Source organism: Hemitrygon akajei, chromosome 3, assembly GCF_048418815.1.
Source record: "Hemitrygon akajei chromosome 3, sHemAka1.3, whole genome shotgun sequence".
Lineage (NCBI taxonomy): Eukaryota > Metazoa > Chordata > Chondrichthyes > Myliobatiformes > Dasyatidae > Hemitrygon > Hemitrygon akajei.
The window spans coordinates 180,055,595-180,077,752 of record NC_133126.1 but is presented as its reverse complement, the minus strand read 5'-3'; the positions used below and the strand labels follow the sequence as shown (position 1 = coordinate 180,077,752).

At 41.8% G+C, this 22,158-nt stretch overlaps 1 protein-coding gene across 1 annotated transcript in view; it reads left to right on the top strand.

Moving 5' to 3' along the window:
- The window catches only part of atr (ATR serine/threonine kinase), a 135,557-nt gene that overhangs the window by 49,118 nt on the left and 64,281 nt on the right, over positions 1-22,158 (top strand). The window contains 8 exon segments of the mRNA XM_073039026.1: positions 6,202-6,372; positions 7,186-7,380; positions 8,880-9,065; positions 17,570-17,662; positions 17,752-17,882; positions 19,853-19,996; positions 21,237-21,330; positions 21,703-21,828. Coding sequence (XP_072895127.1) covers positions 6,202-6,372; positions 7,186-7,380; positions 8,880-9,065; positions 17,570-17,662; positions 17,752-17,882; positions 19,853-19,996; positions 21,237-21,330; positions 21,703-21,828 — 1,140 coding nt within the window.

Sequence of the window (22,158 nt, the reverse complement as noted above, 5' to 3'; positions counted from 1 at the left end):
GAACGCTAGTTCACAGTATTCTTTATAGTAATTTCTTATCTTAGTTGAATTAGCATACCCCGTCTCCTATCTCAGTTACATTAGCATACCCCGTCTCCTATCTCAGTTACATTAGCATACCCCGTCTCCTATCTCAGTTACATTAGCATACCCCGTCTCCTATCTCAGTTACATTAGCACACCCCGTCTCCTATCTCAGTTACATTAGCATACCCCGTCACCTATCTCAGTTACATTAGCATACCCCGTCTCCTATCTCAGTTACATTAGCATACCCCGTCTCCTATCTCAGTTACATTAGCATACCCCGTCTCCTATCTCAGTTACATTACCATACCCCGTCTCCTATCTCAGTTACATTAGCATACCCCGTCTCCTATCTCAGTTACATTAGCATACCCCGTCTCCTATCTCAGTTACATTAGCATACCCCGTCTCCTATCTCAGTTACATTAGCATACCCCGTCTCCTATCTCAGTTACATTAGCATACCCCATCTCCTATCTCAGTTACATTAGCATACCCCGTCTCCTATCTCAGTTACATTACCATACCCCGTCTCCTATCTCAGTTACATTACCATACCCCGTCTCCTATCTCAGTTACATTAGCATACCCCGTCTCCTATCTCAGTTACATTAGCATACCCCGTCTCCTATCTCAGTTACATTAGCATACCCCGTCTCCTATCTCAGTTACATTAGCATACCCCGTCTCCTATCTCAGTTACAGCAGCATACCCCGTCTCCTATCTCAGTTACAGCAGCATACCCCGTCTCCTATCTCAGTTACAGCAGCATACCCCGTCTCCTATCTCAGTTACATTAGCATACCCCGTCTCCTATCTCAGTTACAGCAGCATACCCCGTCTCCTATCTCAGTTACAGCAGCATACCCCGTCTCCTATCTCAGTTACAGCAGCATACCCCGTCACCTATCTCAGTTACAGCAGCATACCCCGTCTCCTATCTCAGTTACATTAGCATACCCCGTCTCCTATCTCAGTTACATTAGCATACCCCGTCTCCTATCTCAGTTACATTAGCATACCCCGTCTCCTATCTCAGTTACATTAGCATACCCCGTCTCCTATCTCAGTTACATTAGCATACCCCGTCTCCTATCTCAGTTACATTAGCATACCCCGTCTCCTATCTCAGTTACAGCAGCATACCCCGTCTCCTATCTCAGTTACAGCAGCATACCCCGTCTCCTATCTCAGTTACAGCAGCATACCCCGTCTCCTATCTCAGTTACAGCAGCATACCCCGTCTCCTATCTCAGTTACAGCAGCATACCCCGTCTCCTATCTCAGTTACAGCAGCATACCCCGTCTCCTATCTCAGTTACAGCAGCATACCCCGTCTCCTATCTCAGTTACAGCAGCATACCCCGTCTCCTATCTCAGTTACAGCAGCATACCCCGTCTCCCATCTCAGTTACAGCAGCATACCCCGTCTCCTATCTCAGTTACAGCAGCATACCCCGTCTCCTATCTCAGTTACAGCAGCATACCCCGTCTCCTATCTCAGTTACAGCAGCATACCCCGTCTCCTATCTCAGTTACATTAGCATACCCCGTCTCCTATCTCAGTTACATTAGCATACCCCGTCTCCTATCTCAGTTACATTAGCATACCCCGTCTCCTATCTCAGTTACATTAGCATACCCCGTCTCCTATCTCAGTTACAGCAGCATACCCCGTCTCCTATCTCAGTTACAGCAGCATACCCCGTCTCCTATCTCAGTTACATTAGCACACCCCGTCTCCTATCTCAGTTACATTAGCATACCCTGTCACCTATCTCAGTTACATTAGCATACCCCGTCTCCTATCTCAGTTACATTAGCATACCCCGTCTCCTATCTCAGTTACATTAGCATACCCCGTCTCCTATCTCAGTTACAGCAGCATACCCCGTCTCCTATCTCAGTTACAGCAGCATACCCCGTCTCCTATCTCAGTTACAGCAGCATACCCCGTCTCCTATCTCAGTTACATTAGCATACCCCGTCTCCTATCTCAGTTACATTAGCATATCCCGTCTCCTATCTCAGTTACATTAGCATATCCCGTCTCCTATCTCAGTTACATTAGCATACCCCGTCTCCTATCTCAGTTACATTAGCATACCCCGTCTCCTATCTCAGTTACATTAGCATACCCCGTCTCCTATCTCAGTTACATTAGCATACCCCGTCTCCTATCTCAGTTACATTAGCATACCCCGTCTCCTATCTCAGTTACATTAGCATACCCCGTCTCCTATCTCAGTTACATTAGCATACCCCGTCTCCTATCTCAGTTACATTAGCATACCCCGTCTCCTATCTCAGTTACATTAGCATACCCCGTCTCCTATCTCAGTTACATTAGCACACCCCGTCTCCTATCTCAGTTACATTAGCATACCCTGTCACCTATCTCAGTTACATTAGCATACCCCGTCACCTATCTCAGTTACATTAGCATACCCCGTCTCCTATCTCAGTTACATTAGCATACCCCGTCTCCTATCTCAGTTACATTAGCATACCCCGTCTCCTATCTCAGTTACATTAGCATACCCCGTCTCCTATCTCAGTTACATTAGCATACCACGTCTCCTATCTCAGTTACATTAGCATACCCCGTCTCCTATCTCAGTTACATTAGCATACCCCGTCTCCTATCTCAGTTACAGCAGCATACCCCGTCTCCTATCTCAGTTACAGCAGCATACCCCGTCTCCTATCTCAGTTACAGCAGCATACCCCGTCTCCTATCTCAGTTACAGCAGCATACCCCGTCTCCTATCTCAGTTACATTAGCATACCCCGTCTCCTATCTCAGTTACATTAGCATACCCCGTCTCCTATCTCAGTTACATTAGCATACCCCGTCTCCTATCTCAGTTACATTAGCATACCCCGTCTCCTATCTCAGTTACATTAGCATACCCCGTCTCCTATCTCAGTTACATTAGCATACCCCGTCTCCTATCTCAGTTACATTAGCACACCCCGTCTCCTATCTCAGTTACATTAGCACACCCCGTCTCCTATCTCAGTTACATTAGCATACCCCGTCACCTATCTCAGTTACATTAGCATACCCCGTCTCCTATCTCAGTTACAGCAGCATACCCCGTCTCCTATCTCAGTTACAGCAGCATACCCCGTCTCCTATCTCAGTTACAGCAGCATACCCCGTCTCCTATCTCAGTTACAGCAGCATACCCCGTCTCCTATCTCAGTTACATTAGCATACCCCGTCTCCTATCTCAGTTACATTAGCATATCCCGTCTCCTATCTCAGTTACATTAGCATATCCCGTCTCCTATCTCAGTTACATTAGCATACCCCGTCTCCTATCTCAGTTACATTAGCATACCCCGTCTCCTATCTCAGTTACATTAGCATACCCCGTCTCCTATCTCAGTTACATTAGCATACCCCGTCTCCTATCTCAGTTACATTAGCATACCCCGTCTCCTATCTCAGTTACATTAGCATACCCCGTCTCCTATCTCAGTTACATTAGCATACCCCGTCTCCTATCTCAGTTACATTAGCATACCCCGTCTCCTATCTCAGTTACATTAGCATACCCCGTCTCCTATCTCAGTTACATTAGCACACCCCGTCTCCTATCTCAGTTACATTAGCATACCCTGTCACCTATCTCAGTTACATTAGCATACCCCGTCACCTATCTCAGTTACATTAGCATACCCCGTCTCCTATCTCAGTTACATTAGCATACCCCGTCTCCTATCTCAGTTACATTAGCATACCCCGTCTCCTATCTCAGTTACATTAGCATACCCCGTCTCCTATCTCAGTTACATTAGCATACTACGTCTCCTATCTCAGTTACATTAGCATACCCCGTCTCCTATCTCAGTTACATTAGCATACCCCGTCTCCTATCTCAGTTACAGCAGCATACCCCGTCTCCTATCTCAGTTACAGCAGCATACCCCGTCTCCTATCTCAGTTACAGCAGCATACCCCGTCTCCTATCTCAGTTACAGCAGCATACCCCGTCTCCTATCTCAGTTACATTAGCATACCCCGTCTCCTATCTCAGTTACATTAGCATACCCCGTCTCCTATCTCAGTTACATTAGCATACCCCGTCTCCTATCTCAGTTACATTAGCATACCCCGTCTCCTATCTCAGTTACATTAGCATACCCCGTCTCCTATCTCAGTTACATTAGCATACCCCGTCTCCTATCTCAGTTACATTAGCACACCCCGTCTCCTATCTCAGTTACATTAGCACACCCCGTCTCCTATCTCAGTTACATTAGCATACCCCGTCACCTATCTCAGTTACATTAGCATACCCCGTCTCCTATCTCAGTTACAGCAGCATACCCCGTCTCCTATCTCAGTTACAGCAGCATACCCCGTCTCCTATCTCAGTTACAGCAGCATACCCCGTCTCCTATCTCAGTTACAGCAGCATACCCCGTCTCCTATCTCAGTTACAGCAGCATACCCCGTCTCCTATCTCAGTTACAGCAGCATACCCCGTCTCCTATCTCAGTTACAGCAGCATACCCCGTCTCCTATCTCAGTTACAGCAGCATACCCCGTCTCCTATCTCAGTTACATTAGCATACCCCGTCTCCTATCTCAGTTACATTAGCATACCCCGTCTCCTATCTCAGTTACATTAGCATACCCCGTCTCCTATCTCAGTTACATTAGCATACCCCGTCTCCTATCTCAGTTACATTAGCACACCCCGTCTCCTATCTCAGTTACATTAGCATACCCCGTCTCCTATCTCAGTTACATTAGCATACCCCGTCTCCTATCTCAGTTACATTAGCATACCCCGTCTCCTATCTCAGTTACATTAGCATACCCCGTCTCCTATCTCAGTTACATTAGCATACCCCGTCTCCTATCTCAGTTACATTAGCATACCCCGTCTCCTATCTCAGTTACATTAGCACACCCCGTCACCTATCTCAGTTACATTAGCATACCCCGTCTCCTATCTCAGTTACATTAGCATACCCCGTCTCCTATCTCAGTTACATACCCTATCCGCTTGCAACGCTTATCACCAGCACATTAGCTTCTCCGTTCGCCACCAGTATTTCTGCTCAGTAGCCCATACTTGCTCTAGTCTACTCCTCAGAACACGTGTCCCCCTTCCTGGCTTTGACTGATCCCCATACCATCACACCACTCCACAATCCCATCTACCACTGTTATCTCTACATTGCTTACTTTCACTGTTAGCTACATTCTCAAGGCACTGATGTGTTCAATAGTACAGAGACAATACAGAGATTTCATTCTGGCTAATAAGTTGGATACATAGTAAGTATAAGTTAGCTACATTCTCAAGGCATTGATGTGTTCAATAGTACAGAGACAATACAGAGATTACATTCTGGCTAATAAGTTGGATACATAGTAAATATAAGGCTGGTTTCTCACTGTTAGCTACATTCTCAAGGCACTGATGTGTTCAATAGTACAGATACAATACAGAGATTTCATTCTCCTACTAAATTGGATACATACATAGCAAATAGCAAACACAAAGCTGGTTACATAGTTTTGGTTACACAGCAAACAATGCAACTTTATTCTCCAATAATAGGAGGCTATGTAGTAATCACGCCAGATCTACCAGGCTCAAAAACAGTTAGTTTCCCGAAGGCTTATCAACACATCCACCCATTAACCCTCCCCCCTCACTCCCGACCACCACTTCTTTATCATTTCCTGTCAGTCAGACACCTTATGTACAGACATTCCTTTGCCTCGCGTCACTTTATGGACATACAATCTAGGTATAAACTATTTTAGATGACGTATGAGGAGGGTTTGATGGCTCTGGGCCTGCATTTGCTGGAGTTTGGAGTAATGGGGGCGTGGAATGAGGAATCTCATTGAAACTTAGCAAATATTGAATGGCCCAGATAAAGTGGAGAGGATGTTTTCAATAGTGCGGGGAGTCTTGGATCAGAGGGTTTATGTCCTGTGATGCATGAAATGTTATGACCTGCAAGCATGAAGAGTGCAATTTATGTATTGATAATTTTAAGCTCATGTTGATGTGATTTTTTTTAAGATGGCATGACCAGAGTTTCAGATGGGTGTTGTTTATGTTCTAGGATCTTTTTGAGGGAAATCCATTTTGTGGATTAAGCTGCTGTCACTGACCAATACTGTGTTTGTTTTGCAGTTCTTGGTGGAGTCATTGCATACAAGGCACCTGGCAGCCAGTGGTAGTATTGGAAGCCAGAGTAAAGAGTTAGGTCATCGGGAATTGGATCATCAGCGACAGATTACACTCGAAATGTTATCGGAAGTTGCTCATGTGTTTGATTTTCCTGATCTAAACCGCTTCCTGACGGTATGTAAATGGTATTCCGTGTTTCTCTCAGTAAGAAGAATGTAACAGAGCAAATCTTAAAAATAAAGCTTTTTTTGTACAATATTTAAACTAAGATATCAAGGAATTGCCATTTTAATGTATTGTCCGGAAACCTGAGGCTCTTTGTTAAAATAAATGGTGAACATTTAGATTTTCAGTTATTTGTCCTTCCTGCAGTGTGGTTCCACCCTTGTTCGACTTTATCATCCAGTATTTCACAGTTTAGAGTAGTACAGATTGAGAAGTGATTATGACTGGGATGTTGGTCACAGTGCCTTCTTTCCTTTCCCATAGAAATTAGGATAGGGAGACCAAATGTCTTGCCGGGTGAGCTTGGGTGACACAATGATTCCACAATGATTACCGATTACATAATTTTCAGAAAGGATGATGTAAATTGAATTTTTGGGCATTCTTTTTCTGCATGTCGATAGGGATTTGCCGTTCGCATTTTAATTAATCTATTGCTCTGGTATGGAAACAGCATCTGGTTTATTATCGCAAACATATGTCATGAAATTTGTTGTATTGTGGCAGCAGCACAGTATAAATATGGTATAAATTACAATTAGAAATACATTTTAAAGATAAGTAGAGCAAAAATAGTGAGGAAGTGTTTTAACACAGTTATATAATGGTCCAGAGAAATTGAGGTTACTGTAATGCATCATATTAAACTGCATTATGATTTGCTTGTCCTACACAATTGTTTCTCGAGTCAATGCTCATGCTGACAAAGGAACATTGTTCAATTTAAGCTGGCCTGTGAAAGAGCCATATTTTGTTTTCCAGCGAACCTTACAATCTCTGTTGCCATATCTGGCCGCAAAGGCCAGTACTACATCTTCATTATTGATCCGGACCATAGCCAAGCAGCTGAATGTGAATCGCCGAGAAATTCTCATCAACAATTTTAAGTACATCTTTTCCCATCTGGTCTGTTCCTGCTCAAAGGATGAGCTTGAACGTGGTCTACATTATCTGCAGGTAAGGTTATTTGTTGCAGTTAATATCAATTTATATTTGCTTTGCTTGCTAAAAAATTACTGTCTAATTGAAAATGTTTAAACAGCATTGCAAGAGAAATGTCTCATCAACTTTATATCCTAGAGGTGTTCTGATTCATCTCAGAAAACCAGTATTAGTTGCAGACATAGTGGGAACATGTCTGGGCTTCAGTGTTTCACTGACCTGGCTGATGTGTTGCATTTGGAAAGGGATGCAGGTCGTTTAGCACATTTTTCTGGGGATTGTTTAAAATATAATTGTGAGCTACCAGTTGTTAATAATAAATTTTCTGTGAAGTTTCAGAAAACCCTTTAATTTTTCCTTTTTCTGCTTTAAATTTTTTTTCTTTATTTAAATCTGTAATGCTGGTACTTGGATTATGAAGACCAGTCTCAATCCAACAAATGTATTATTCCAGTCACTGGATACTTCCTTCGTGCTTTCCATCCTTATCTCATTGTTTCTGTAACTACTTTTCTAGTTCTGGCAAAGGGTCTTTGATCTGAAACATTAACTTTTTTTTCCACAGATGCTGCTTGATTTGTTGATTGTTTCCAGTGTCTGGGTTATTAAACTATCTATGTAACTGCCTTTTATTCCTCAGGTATCAGGGACTAATGCTCAAAAAATCTTGAACTGTCGCACTCCTTTCTCTCGTTCATCACTCTCCCAGACTCCCATTGCTCTCCCCTCTCCTCACTTTCTTTTGACAGTTATAGCATTTTTTGTTTCTTGTCAATGTGTGCTTTATAATTTTTTTTTGTTTATTTATAGAATTTGGGCATTGATAACAAAGCCTATTTTTATACCGCATCCCAATTAGTCTGAGATGGTACTTCTGGGCCACTTTCATGAACTGATGTAGTCCATGCGATGACGACGTTCATAGTGTTTCTGGGTTGGGAGTTACAGTGTATGAAATGAAAGACATTAATATAATAAACCTAATGTATAATTTGGAGGGTTATGGGCTGAGTGCAGGTCGGTGGGACTAGGTGAGAGTAAGCGTTCGGCACGGACTAGAAGGGCTGAGATGGCCTGTTTCCGTGCTGTAATTGTTACATGGTAACCTGCAGGCTGTAGTCTTTCCATGCAGATATGTCCTTGCTCTTTTCAATGGGTCAAAGTTTCAGAATTCTGTGGAATTATTAATGTAACTTCGGTGAATTGCTGAAATACATTTAGCTGAAGATAAACATTGTTTTTGTGTGGATAAGGCAAATAGTTGATAGGCATGTTTTTCTCAACCTGTGTTGAAAGAAAGGTTAAGTTTGTGTCATTAACTGGCAGTTACATGGCATGTTTGTTGCATGGCACTTATCAATCAAAGTTTAAGTGTTCTCTAGGTTTTCCTGCACTTGATGATATCTGCTTTCACATCTGAGGAGGAGAGAAAGGGGATGAATTTGCTGTAATCTTTAGCACCTGTCCTTTGATTGCTGCCTTTTCACTCCTTGTTGTTATGCTCCTTCATTTAGAATGAAACTGAACTTGAACTGGGCAGTCTCCTTAGGCAGGATTTTCAAGGCTTACACAATGAGCTACTTCTGCGCATAGGAGAGCACTATCAGCAGGTTTTCAACGGACTGGCCATACTGGCAGCTTCTGCTTCTCGGAGCGATCAATGCCAAACATCCAGAGACATTACTTCAGCGGAGTTAATGGTAAGGAACATTTTAAACTGCAATTGTAGACGTGATGCTTTTGATGTTAAAATGTGTGTTACGTCTCAGATAGAAACATAGAAAACATACAGCACAATACAGGCCCTTTGGTCCACAAAGCTGTGCCGAACATGTCCTTACCTTCGAACTACCTAAGCTTTACCCATAGCCCTCTATTTTTCTAAGCTCCATGTAGCCATCCAGGAGTCTCTTAAAAGTCCCTATTGTTTCCGCCTCCACACACTCACCACTCTGCGTAAAAAACATCTCTGACATGTCCTCTGTACCTTCTTCCAAGCACCTTAAAACTATGCCATCTCATGCAAACCAGTTCAGCTCTGGGGAAAAGCCTCTGACTATCCACATGATCAATGCCTCTCATTATCCTGTACACCTCTATCAAGTCACCTCTCATCCTCCGTCGCTCCAAGGAGAAAAGGCCGAGTTCACTCAGCCTATTCTCGTAAAGCATGCTCCTCAGTCCAGGCAACATCCTTGTAAATCTCCTCTGCACTCTTTCTATGGTTTCTACATCCTTCGTCCTGAGCACAGTACTCCAAGTGGGGTCTGACCAGGGTCCTACATAGCTGCAACATTACCTCTCGGCTCTTAAACTCAATCCCACGATTGATGAAGGCCGATGCACCGTATGCCTTCTTAACCACAGAGTCAACCTGCATAGCAGCTTTGAGTGTCCTTTGGACTCGGACCCCAAGATTCCTCTGATCCTCCAAACTGCCAAGAGTCTTACCGTTAATACTATATTCTGCCATCATATTTGATCTACCAGAATGAACCATCTCACACTTATCTGGGTTAAACTCCATCTGCCACTTCTCAGCCCAGTTTTGCATCCTATCAATGTCCCGTTGTAACCTCTGACAGCCCTCCACACTATCCGCAACACCCCCAACCTTTGTGTCATCAGAAAATTTACTAACCCATCCCTCCACTTCCTCATCCAAGTCATTTATAAAAATCACAAAGAGTAGGGGTCTCAGAACAGATCCCTGAGGCACACCACTGGTCACTGGCCTCCATGCAGATGTCCTTATAAACAGCATAATGGAACTGGTTTTGAACCTATAAGAAAACAATACAAATCAGCTAAAATTTGATAGCTCTGATAGAATTCTGGTCAAGCAAAGAGTTCCAGGAATTGAGTAGATAAAGGGCAATATTAAGCTGGATGTGACTGGTGTTTACAAAAGGAATCAGCAGCACTTGGCCACAGCCCTGTAATAAGTCCTTAAGTAAATTTTACTTTGAATTGTAATTTTTTTTTGCTAGTTAAGTGTTTTACCTTCTGGCTTGCTGTCTGGTTGGCTTTTTAGCCTTGTTGATGAGATTCTCTTTATTTGTCAAATGTACATCAAAATAATCAGTGAAGTGCATTGTTTTCATCAATGACCAACAAGTCCACGGGTGTATTGAGGGCAGCATACAGGTTTACCCATGCTTCCAGCACCAACATAGCATGCCTACAACTTACTAACACTAAGCTGTATGACTTTATAACATGGGAGGAAACTGGGGTACCTGGAAGAAGCTCACGCAATCACGGGGAGAGCATGCAAACTCCGTACAGACAGTGGTAGGAATTGAATCCCAATCTTCCAATTCCTGGCGGTGTTAAAGAGTTAAGCTACCATGCCACCCCACTGATGAGCTCAATGTTGCTGAGCATGAAGATGACAGATGCAGGTTGGATCTAAAAGCCATCTCTAATTTTATTGCTTAATTATATTGCTTTAGTATCAGTCTCCAGTTGTCAAAGTTCTGCCATGGGTCTTAACTCCTCTGTATCTCTTGGCGTCAAATTTCATTTGATTTTGTTCTCATGAAGAAACTGGGAGGTATTTTGCCATATTAAAGACACTATAAATGCAAGTCATTATTCTGTCAATTTTAAATTTAAATATAGGAACACTCAATATTGGGTGTCATTTGGAATAGACTTTCAGTTATGAGGAGAGGCGAGTTCTGTTTTCTCTGGAGGAAAGGAGGTTAATGGGACATACCTTGAGTTATTTCAAGGTTGGAAGAGTATGGGCTAGACTGCAGGAAAAGTTCTCCCTTGTCAGAGGCGAATAAAACTAAAGATTAGTGGTTGTTAGAGGAGGTTCATTTGTTAGTGTGCAGACAGAAGTTTCTGTGACCATCCCAGTGAGCTTGGCTGGGTGTGATACTGCCCTGATACCATCTTGTAAAGACTGTAATACACATCCACATGAATGACAGGCATTGAAGTCTTATTGTCGAATTTTCGAGAGCTGGGGAAAAAATGTAGGACTTCCAAAGGTAGTGATCTCTGGATTACTTCCAAAGCCATGTACCAGCAAGACTGAAAATGGGAAGATAAGAAGGATCACTGTATGGCTTTGAGACAGGGAGGAATGTTTCCGATTTGTTGGGTGTTAGAAGTATTTCTGGGGCAGGAGATAAAGTACAAATTTTGACAAGATGGGGACCAAAGCCTTTATAAAATGGTTCAATTGTGTGATTGGGAAGGGTTCAAACTACAGTGGCAGTGAGATGAACATTCACATTTATAACTCCAAAAGAAAAGCAAAGTGCATGAAGAAGCGAGTGTATGTAGTTTTAGAGATTGAAGTAAACCATCATCATCATTTTGCATATCATATTTTTTACTGAGTTAAGTATTGTATGTAATTAGTTTTGCTACAACAAGTGTATGGGACATTGGAAAAAAGTTGAATTTCCCCATGGGGATGAATAAAGTATCTATCTATCTATCTATCTATCTATCTATCTATCTATCTATCTATTTATCTATCTATCTATCTATCTATCTATCCATCATCAGCGATTATTCGTAGTCGCGTATGATTCTTCTCCTGGAGGTTGATCTGGTCACTTGTGGGCCTTGACATGGCTGAAGAGGCTGATCCATGATCCACAAGTCCTGTTGCAGTGTTAGCAGGTGTAGGTTATTGAAGTGGTGCGGATGTAGCTGGCTGGGCCTTTCCCAGTCTGCAGCGTGGTGAAGGCATTCTGCAAGCTGTGCAGTCCCCTCATAGACAGTCCTTCTCCAGCTTTTGTTGCTACCCTGTGCTAATTTCTCCCATCCATTCAGGTTGATGTGGCACTTCCTCAGGTGGGTCTTGATATTGTCCATGAACCACTTTTTCTGCCCTCCAAGAGTGCTTTGCATCCTTGAGTTGGCCGAGCAGAATTAGTTTAGAGTGGTGGGAATTAGGCATACAGATGATGTGGCCAACCCACTGCATTGGTGTTGATTGTGGCTGTGGAGTTACTGTTAGCTTCCACCAGGACGCTGGAGTTAGTATGTCTGTCCTTCAAGTTAGCTATCAGAATCTTACGGAGGCATCTTTGATAGTAAGTTTCTAGGGATTTTATGTACCTGCTGTATGTTGTCCATTATTCCACTCCATATAGCAAGGAGGGGAGGACTATAGCTTTATAGACCAGAAGCTTAGTGTTGGTCTTGATCTCCCGATCTTCAAAAACCCTCTTTTTCAGCCTGGCGAGAGCTCCACCCGCACAGCCTATTATGTGATTTATTGCAAGGTCAATGTTGGCCTTTGAAGTAAGAAGGCTGCCAAAATGTGTAAAATGATCAGTGTTCTTCAGATGGATGTTATCAACTTGGATGGTGGAAGTTTAGGAGCTTGATCTGGTGCAGATTGGTGCAGGATTTGGGTGTTCTTGATGTTTAGATCAAGTCCAAGGAGCTTGTACGCTCTGGCAAAAGCATCCATTATGCATTGCAGATCCTCCTCAGAGTGAGCTGCAATGGCGTCATTGTCTGCATATTGGAGCTCCTTGATGGAAGTAGTTGACACTTTGCTCTTTGCCTTGAACCTGTTAAGATTAAAGAGGTCCTCCCCCCCCCCCCCCCCCTCATCTGAACTCCTTGTGGGAGGTCTTGGCCTGTGAGGTGAAGAATGGTTGCATTGAAAATGACAAATAGAGTTGGGGCGCTGTTGCACCCCTGTTTGAACTTGGCCTCAACCTTAAAAGGTTCTGTTTCAGAGCTGCTGTTGCTGTTGACTGTTGCACTCATATCATTATGTAAGAGCTCCAGGATCTTGAGGTATTTTTCAGGGCACCTGAGTTTGTACAGTACCTGCCAAAGGGCAGGGCAATTTAGAGAGTCAAATGCTTTTGTAAGGTTTATGAAGATCATATAAAGTGGGAGATATTGCTCTCGGGCTTTCTCCTGCAATTGATGTGCTGTAATAATCATGTCAAATTTTCCTCTAGCTAGACAGAGAGCACACTGAGACTCAAACACCTCCTTGATACTAAGAACCTTACTCATGTCCTCCTTCATGGGTCGTTGTGGGGGTGGTTGATGAATTCAATGTCACCAGTGATGTTACGATTAAGTAGCTCCTGAAAGTGTTCCTTCCATCGAGAACTGTTGGCATCATTGTCCTTTAGCAGCCTTTGTCCATCTTTGGATTGAAGAGGGTTTAGGCCACAATAGTTTGGGCCATACAGTGTCTTGGTGGCAATAAAGAAACCCCTGATATCACCAGAGCCAGCAAGCTGCTGTATTTTTAGGGCCTTCTCAGTCCACCACTGATTTTCATTTCCCTTACTACAGCCTAAGCTTTGGAGTGGGCTTCTCTTTTTGCCTTGCAGTTGATGTCTTTTTGCCAGGCACAGAAAGCTTTCCTTTTGTTGTTGATTAGCTCTTCTATTTCATTGTCATTTTCATCAAACCAATCTTTGTTTTTCTTGGTCCTGTATCTATTGATGTTTTTATAAGTACAGGCAGTCCCTGGGTTACGTACGAGTTCCGTTCCTGAGTCCGTCTTTTAAGTCAGATTTGTACGTAAGTTGGAACAAGTACATCTGGTATTATTTAGCGTCAGTTAGTCAAACGTTTGGCTTAGTATATAGTATATATTTTTCCTTTCTATGCATATAAAACACTTAAGAAACGTATGTATTCCAATAATTAAACCACTGTGTTGCTTAATAATAATTGTAGCTTTCATCGGGGCAGGGCCTTTCACATATTCCATTATTCTCACTTTATTCGTTATCCTTTAAAATTGTTCCAATCGTTGACCGACTGTAGCCTAACGCTTTTCCAATGACCAATGATGTTTCACCTCTTTCCAAACGCTTTATTATTTCCACTTTATTTTCAATCGCGATTGCTTCCCATCAATGGAACAGAAACACTGTGGGCGGCGGGTCCCGACCTGCGCTGGCTCCGGAGGTCCGCTGGGTCCTAAGGACCACAGCATTGAATTCCCCAGGTGCTAAACTGCACCGCAATGAGACAGGTTAAATGGGACAAGTGGGGGCTGTGCTGGATTTGAGTATTTGATCCTCCACAGTATTCCACGTGGGAATTTAAACTGGAGGTGGCACTTTTTTTTTACGAGGTCAAGTTGCGAGCTCGACATCAACCTGACACAGATGGTACGGGAGTCACTGGATCGACATCAACCCGGCACGGGAGCGGTCTGTCACTAAATCGAACTTGGGAACCTCCATTCTCTAGCCCGGTGCTGATATGACTGCGCTACCAGCCGACCGGAATGGGGGGGGGTTGCGCGGGGTCAGGGTGAATCTTACTAATGTTATGTACCCCGTTACTGGGTCACTTACCAGCAAAGATAGAGAGGTCCGTTGAAGTCTGATGGTACTATTTTTTAAAGTCTTTATTTATAAAGGGGCACAAAAGTAAGGTTAATACAAACATTCAGATAATATACGTCGTCAATACTCAATCTAAAAGCGCGGGTATAGTAATAATCATCAATAAGAAATAGCTCTATCGTTTGTCTAGGGGATAATATATTGTCCGATGGAAATATAAAAGTCACTCAGTTCCTGCAGGCTTCAGCCTTTGGGGACCGCTGGGTTTTCACTTGTTGGAGAGAGAGATTTGTGAGAAAAGAAACTTGCCTGGGTCTTTTGATGAGGCCAATCTGTTGAGTCGGGGGAGTTGGTTCCCCATTGTTAGTTCAAGAAAATCGTTTCTGTGGTACCCGCCACCGGCTCCCAGGCAAGGGAACCAAACGCACGTGGCTTCCTTCAAATGGCTGCCCGCTATTATGGGATCGCTAGCGTGTCTTCTGGTGCGTCTGAGGGGCTGTCTCTACAGCCCCTCTTTTATCTTGACTCGCAGGGTAGTAGATGTCAATCAGGTTGGGGGTGATGCAATCTCTCTCTCAGCCAGCCCACTTTGCCTGAGGGCTTGCACGTATCCTAGTCCCCAATCCACAAATGTGTCTCCAAGAGACAATGGCCAATGTCGCGTTATTTTGCTTCGCCGGGGAACGAGGCATCCGGCACGTCTCTCTCCCATTTCCTGGGTCCACTGACCCACCCCTCCCCCGTGCTCTTGTGATTCTCACAAAAGAGGGGGCTGCGGGCATAACACCTGCGATTCTCACAAAGGAGGGGGCTGCGGGCATAACACTAAGAAAAATTTAAGCCAAATACAAAGTTAAACACTCAACACAGTGTCAATGGCAATGACTTAAAATGGCGGACGGCATTCTCCTTCCTCGGTTCGTAAGTACGAGTTGTCCGTAAGTCGGACGTTTGTAACCTTGGGGACTGCCTGTATCAAGAATGGTGGTCTTCAATGTGGCTCAGTGAGCTTCAATGTCCTCCGGATACTGCTTTGAGGGTTTTTCAGAAAGAGCAGCCTGGAGATGTTGTACCTTCGTTGTGTCTTTTGGGCTTTCAATGTTAAACCTGGGACAGCTCAGTTTCTTTTGCACTCTATTCTTCCACATGATTTTGATGGTCATTTGTGAGCGAATAAGCCTACGGTCTGTCCAGCCATCATCAGCACTGATCACGGCTCTTGTATTCTGGAGTTGATGTTGCCAACACCTTCCTTCCCAATTGTGCCTTTCCAGGAATTGCTGCCCCTGCCAACTCTAGCATTGAAGTCTCCAAGAAAAATGATCTTATCTTCCTTTAGAATATCTGATACTATGCGGTCTAGGTCAGCGTAGAAGGTCTCCTTAACATCGTCTGGTGTGTCTAGGGTTGGAGCGTAGCCACTCACAGGTGTAGCCATTTGGTTGTTAGCAAGCTTAAGGTACATGGTTATGAGGTGTTCATTAATGCCAACTGGCAATTCAGAGAGGTGACTGATGATGCTCTTCTTTATGTCGAATCCAACTCTGGATTCTGGATTCATCTGCTGATTTCCCCTTCCAGAAAATGGTGTATCCACTCTTCTCCTCCTTCATTTGTCCTTTCTTGGCCAATCGTGTTTCAGAGGAAAGGTCAGTTTGGAAACTTCTCAGCTCCCTTGAGATGATGGCAGAACATCTTACAGGACGATTGCTGGTTTCGCTGCCCATAAGTGTCCACATATTCCAGGCTACAAAATTAATTTGCTTTTGTTTTAAACCGCAGTTTGGTGATCTCAATGGATGCGGTAATCCAGTCAGGAGTGAGGAGACAGGCTATTTTTAGGGTACCTTTTCTGCCCCTTCCCCATCTGGGATGAGCAGAGCACGTCCCGAATAGGGCTGCTCAGTCATGGGTGCAGCTGCTGAAAAGCTCTGTCTGCCTCAGTCCAAGGGCAAGACAACTGTGTCTAACACCCACTGCCTGTGTGCCAGATTGTGGACGGGAGCTCCCAGGCTTCACTTTGCTGGTCTTGTCACCACTTCCTGATCGCCTCGGGGCTTTGTCCAAGTTGGTCAATCAGATTACCAGACCAGAAGAAATGTCTGTGATGAGGTCATTTAATGTGGGGTGACTGATGCACAAGCATTCACCACATGGTCATTGACAGAGAAAGGGCTAGAATCTAATGGCATGGAGACCAAGGTGATTGGGCGCCCTCTTCTGCTGCAGCCTTCCTTCACCTTCACAGCCGTTGTGGTGGTCCTCGTGAGTAAACCATAGGAAGATAATGATTAATACAGTGAGGGGTTTATGATGGATATATGCAAACATGCAAAATATGGTGTGCCAGCAAATAAACAACAAGCAAAAAACATGATATAGTGACAATAATAGAATTATAACTAAAAATTGTAATCACAGGGTATTTAAAATTCATGACTAAATCTGCAGCTTTATTTATAGATGTGGGCAGTGATGATATTGAGAGACTTGTCATAACCTGTTGTAACATCATTGGGATATTCTTAGAGTGAAAGGAAGAGAAGAATGGGAGTTTCTGTTTTGATTTCTGAAGAATGTTTTTGAACAGTCCTGCCACTCAATTTGGAAGGAGATAGAAGCTAGATACAGCACACAAATTACAACTGGGTCATAAGACAGAGTACAACTCTAATTGGAGTAGACTATTTAACATATAGTGCAAAGGAGCAACGTGATAAAACTGTGGTTCATTTGTTCATGTTTGGAATGAAAAGTATACAATATATAGTAAAATTAACAAATAATTATTAGCTACATTTTGCATATAGGCTTGAAACATAATTGGATTCTGTTGGAATTCACATGAGAATACTAATTTATTAAATAGAATTTTAATTTTCTTAAATTCTTTTTTCTAGGCGGACTATTTGCAGCCGAAGCTGTTGGGGATTTTGGCCTTTTTTAACATGCTGTTACTGAGTTCCAGTGTTGGAATGAATGATAAAAAGATGGTAAGAAAATTAGTTAATAGTTGATAGAGATATTTTAACCATACAGGAAATTTTCCCAAATCAGCTATTAATGCTGTCATTCTTCATAGGCCATGAATAGTTTAATATCATTAATGAAACTGATGGGATCGAAACACATCAGTTCTGTCCGGGTGAAGATGATGACCACCCTGAGGACAGGCCTACGATACAAAGACGAATTTCCCGAGTTATGCTGCAGGTGTGTTTTGAAATTTCACTTTTACTTTGAATGATTGGCAATGCAATGTGAAACTTTATTGAAGACCTAAGCTTTAGGAGAAAACCCTTTTTAATGAATTACTCGCTTTGATCATACTACTTACGGAAATGCTTCTTTCAAAGTCCTTTGAAGGTATACTCTTTATTGGAAAGTATGTAAAAGAATATTTTGTCAGCAATCCTCAGTCATTGTTGAAATCTGTACTCTATGTTTATCATTGACTTCAGATGAATTACAGGTACCCCTCAGGCTGTGAACACTTGTCTTATGGACATCCTGTACATAGGAATGAGCATTAGTAGACCAGAAATATGGATAGGGATGGATTTGCTGGTTGCTGTGGGGCTGCAGGCATCTTCTGCCACGTGGGAATGGGGCATTTCTGTGTGCATCTCTCCCCACCCCTCTCCTCTCAGCTGCAACAACCTGCCTGGCGACTACTTTTCTGGTGCCTGCTTGCTCTGTTTCTGTCATCCTCTTCCACATTGTTTTTGTTCACTTCTGACTTAGTAACAGTTTAGGTTCTTGGAAATGGAACTCTGTCATAACCTGGGCCTACCTACACTTATTATTTATCTGCTGATTACTATACTATGCAGAGAATTGTAATCTATTGGTGTGATACTACATAAAATAAAGATGCTGCTCCCAAAGGCAACGTCATGGCGAATTACTTGCATATTGACTTAATGAAAGTTTAATTATACTTAGTGGTTTTGTAGAAGTTTGTGGCATGCCATGCACTAAATGTATGCAAGGTGGATGGAATATATTATATTAGGAAACAGAGTTCTGTAAATATAACATCTTTGTTGGCATGCTCGAAAAATTCTTTGTTTGTGGTACTTCCCTCAGCTAAAATAAATTATTTATATCACTACAGCCAGAAGGCAGATTTGAATGCAATTATTTCCCATGTTTGAATTTACTCGGTGGAATATTAAAATTACAAACCAATTGTTGAAGAAGTAAGCTAGCAAAATAAATGTGAAAGAGGGTCAATACATGGCTTGATGGCCAGAAAAATTGAAATTTGCCTCATTAGACAATGGCGGTGGTGTTGTAGAATGGGGTTTTCCATCCTGGATTCTGTGCTGCTCGAGATTGTACTATCTTAATGGACAGCAGAAAACAACAAGCAATGAAAGATTAATCATCTTCCAAATTTCATGTTAAAAGACAGCTGTATGCCATAACTGAAGGCTTATTTAGGTTAATGTATCAATCAATAAATGAGCCAAGGACAAGAACACAACCTGGTAATTTGTAATAAGTAATTAATGTGAATGTTTTGGATGGTAGTTAAATATTTAGAAGAGCAAGTTTAAGGAATAAAACAAATATAACTTTGTATATGATCACAATGACTTTTGCCCCTTTTAGAAATTATTAAATGAGCATATTCTTTCTAAATTATAAAGTCAAGAATTTCCCACAAGAGTCTATAAATATCTTAATGTGTGGGATTGCTATTGAAGCTGTGAGAGTAATGTCAGCCAGATTCTCATTTCCTTGTTTGCATTTTGCTCAGTCAAAGGTAGAAAACAAATGATTATCAATCTTAAATATTTCTTTCTATTTTCCTATATTCTGGCAATTTTAATCATTTTGCTAACACTGTGTCTGTGAAAGGTTGAAATTATTCTGGAAAAATCTGCTTTATGCCTTTAATGTTACTTGTATTAAAAGTTATAAATATTACTCAATGTAAGTTTTATTTCTTGAGTTGATAGAAAACAGAGAATAAAGTGGTATTGGTGCAGAATGGCTATTTGATCTTCAGTGCATGCTCAGTGAGCTGAAGGACCTGCATCAATGCTATTTCCCACAGTGACTTCATAATTGTTGCATTATATTTTGACTGTTTTTACATAACTCATTTTCTCCTTTTTAATATTTGATTGACAATGCAATTAAATGACTAAATGTTAAATGTCCATTGATTACAGGGCGTGGGATTGCTTTGTGCGTTGCCTGGAACCCAGTTATCTGGGGGCCCTTCTCAGTCAGGTCATTGTAGCTCTTTTGCCTCTAATGTCCATTCAGCCAAAAGTGACAGCTGGAATATTTCACTACCTTATTGTTGAGAACAGGTAAATTAATGTTGGTGTCAAATCATTGTAATCTTTGTTACTAATGCATTCATGTACATTCAAAATTGAATATTATAAAGGAACATGCACACAGGTGTAAGTATTCTCGTTTGTGTAGCTGAAATGCAAATAAAAACAAAAGCATGAAATATATTCACTGTGCTCAATGTAACAAAAACCAAAGTTCTTCATTGTTGAGTGGAAACTACCGTAATTATAAATGCATACTAAAGGCAAAGTTGAACAAAGGAGTTTTGCAATGTAATAGGAAGTGGGTCATTTCAAATTTTGAGACCTGGTTTGTGAAGGGGCTGCATAACAGTAGAACATAATGAGGAGCCAAGACTCTGTGAAGAAAAGCTAAGAGTGGAGATTGTAATTATGATTTAGGATTAAAAGATGTTGCTGAGATATTATGGACTGAGGCAATGAAGGGAATATTAAATATGAGTGACTTTTTAAATTAATACTTTATTAGAAGGGAAAATAATTGTGATTGTCATGGAGATTGGTGAAATTTAGACTACAGTGACATAATGTGGCATGGAACTTACAGATTGAGTTCAGCTGCAATTCAGATTTCAGTCATAGTAGGGTTGACAAAGGAGTTGTTTAAACAGAAAAAGGAACTTTAAGATCAGACTTGTGAAATTAATTTGATGTCTTTGAGGAGACAACAAATCCAGCAGATTAGACAGAAACGGTGGATGTTACCAATCTGGATTTCAGAAAGTCAGCAAACTTGATTGGTTTGAATAATTGGCACATTTGTGCCTGTTTTTGCATTCCAAATCAATCGCAGCATTTGAAATGCTATTGGCATCCATGTTGTGATATTTACGGAGCTGGATAGAAGATCTGTTTATAGGATTGAATTTCATAGATTTGTCTGTTTAGGAAAGTTAGCAATCTGCACTTTTGGATGGGATTGTTGGTTCCATTTTTCTAATGACTTAGGGGGCATATGGATTTATAGCTGCCTTTGCACCCTTTTACAACATTTCATTTCTATCTCCTTCAGTCCTTTATTTAACCTTGAAATGACCCACCTTAAAGTGAAGTGTTATTGGAGTTTCTTCATGGATATGGTGTACAATTTGTTAATTCACCTCAGAAATAGATGAGATTTATTTTTGGGGATAGATTAGCATAATCTCTCCATGTGTAATACAATCCATTGCCCACAAAAGAAACTGCAGATCAATATGTGTCGATAAGTTTCAACTTCTTGGTCTTTCAGAACTGAAGTAAAAGATTTTCTGCATGAGATTTACTTTTTGCCAGAACACCCCGATTTTACTGAGATCCAGAAAGTGCTGCAAGATTACAGAAAGGTGAGCCTTATCAGTGTTCTGAGAACTAATTTTTCTTTGTATTAAAATTTCAGTCAAATTGTTGTCAGGAGCTTGAAATTCGTTGCCAGCTGCCTCCTTTTGTTTGCTCTAGAAAGAAATTGCAAATCATCAAATTTAATTTTGTGGTCACTAACCCACATCAGATCATTCTCTCCCACCTTACTTTCATTAAGCTTTCAGCATCCTCTTTCGTGATGTTGCCTGGAATCTTCCAGTGAAACTTTTCTTTTTAATGAATATGATTTAAAAATAATCTCGATATCCTTTATCAGCTGTTAGAATGGTAATTACACATTTATTTGGTTAGCTTGAGCTAACATCTGTTTTATAAATATGTGCCTTGTCTTGTAGGAAACATCTAAAAGCACAGATTTGCAAACTGAACTACAGTTATCTATGCGAGCTGTTCAGCATGAGAATGTAGATGTTCGCATACATGCACTGACTAGTTTGAAGGATACTTTATACAAGAAACAGGTACACAATGCTGATTCCTTATCAATTTATTGAAAACGTGACAAATTCAATATTATTTTGCCAGAATAACTTAATATAGTTATAGTGATACATGCAACCAATAAACAAGTCTTGATGTACTCTTGACATGTTATGAATAACTACCAATAGCTATTGGACAATTTGGCCATTTGGGTCTTTATTCCCTGGAACACAGGAGAAGAAAAGGTTCATCAAGCATGACTGTCCACGCCAAAACCCTGCTGACTCCCCTTAGTTAGACATTTGTCTATTCAGATGCTGGTAGATCCTGTCCTTCTGAATTCCCTCCAGTAACAGCCCCACTACTGA